The sequence below is a fragment of the Propithecus coquereli genome, unplaced genomic scaffold (genome assembly GCF_000956105.1).
Source record: "Propithecus coquereli isolate 6110/MARCELLA unplaced genomic scaffold, Pcoq_1.0 Scaffold56, whole genome shotgun sequence".
In the NCBI taxonomy this organism is placed as follows: Eukaryota; Metazoa; Chordata; class Mammalia; order Primates; family Indriidae; genus Propithecus; species Propithecus coquereli.
Genome location: NW_012151507.1, coordinates 3,111,523 through 3,112,350, shown reverse-complemented (window position 1 = coordinate 3,112,350; position 828 = coordinate 3,111,523). Strand labels below are relative to the sequence as shown.

General features: G+C 33.7%; 1 protein-coding gene across 1 annotated transcript in view; it reads right to left on the bottom strand.

Annotated features, from left to right (window-relative positions):
• The window catches only part of LOC105821086 (chromosome unknown open reading frame, human C1orf112), a 42,029-nt gene that overhangs the window by 4,647 nt on the left and 36,554 nt on the right, over window positions 1-828 (bottom strand). Inside the window, exon 8 of the mRNA XM_012657713.1 lies at window positions 668-816. Coding sequence (XP_012513167.1) covers window positions 668-816 — 149 coding nt within the window. The remainder of the gene's footprint in view (window positions 1-667; window positions 817-828) is intronic.

The window sequence follows — 828 nt, the reverse complement described above, 5'->3', positions numbered from 1 at the left end:
CATTAGGCAGTAAATACTGAACAAAATTAAAAATTTTAACATCTGATATAGATTTATATATTTTACATTTATTTTTATAAAGTAGCAATATATATATGAGATCTACACAATAACTAATTTTTTTTAAGGAAGCACACTTCTCATGGATACAAAATAACTATTAACTAGATTATGTGACATAACAAAAAACTTAATTTCAAGACCATTCCAAACAAGAGAGCATTCTAAATCACGAGTAATATAACTGATATAAACAAAATGTTTACTACCTGGTTGTAGCTTCTGAGACCTGGTTTTCTGTGCACCACAGGGTTTGCACGTCCTCAGGCTGAGAAGGCAGCTTATCCATGACAACCACCAGGAGTAGACACTGTGGGAACTGTAGTTCACATGGCAAGTCTTACAGATAATAAAAACACATTAATTAGGTTACAACAAATTTGTAAAAACAAACTCTAAATATTTTCAGCAGAAATCTGATTATGATATATATACAGAAATTAGAGGAATAATTTTTTTAAATGAGAAATATGTTTCAAGAAAAGCAAGCTTAAATAAAAATTTAAAAATTCTAGGAAAGGTGACCATGTTGGGGAAAATCACTGTGTCTCTAACATGTCAAAACTTACAGGAGATGATTTAACATTAATTCTGCTTTGAAACTTACCTAATGTACCGTCCAAAACCACCTGCACGAAGGGGTGGAATGTGAGCAGCTGACTGATGAGTGGATCCAGTGTCACTAGGAAAGTACCTGCTATTTCCTCCTGTTGTGCTTCAGAAATCCTGGTGGCATATAGGCTTGGAGGAAACTTGCTGGAACGGCAA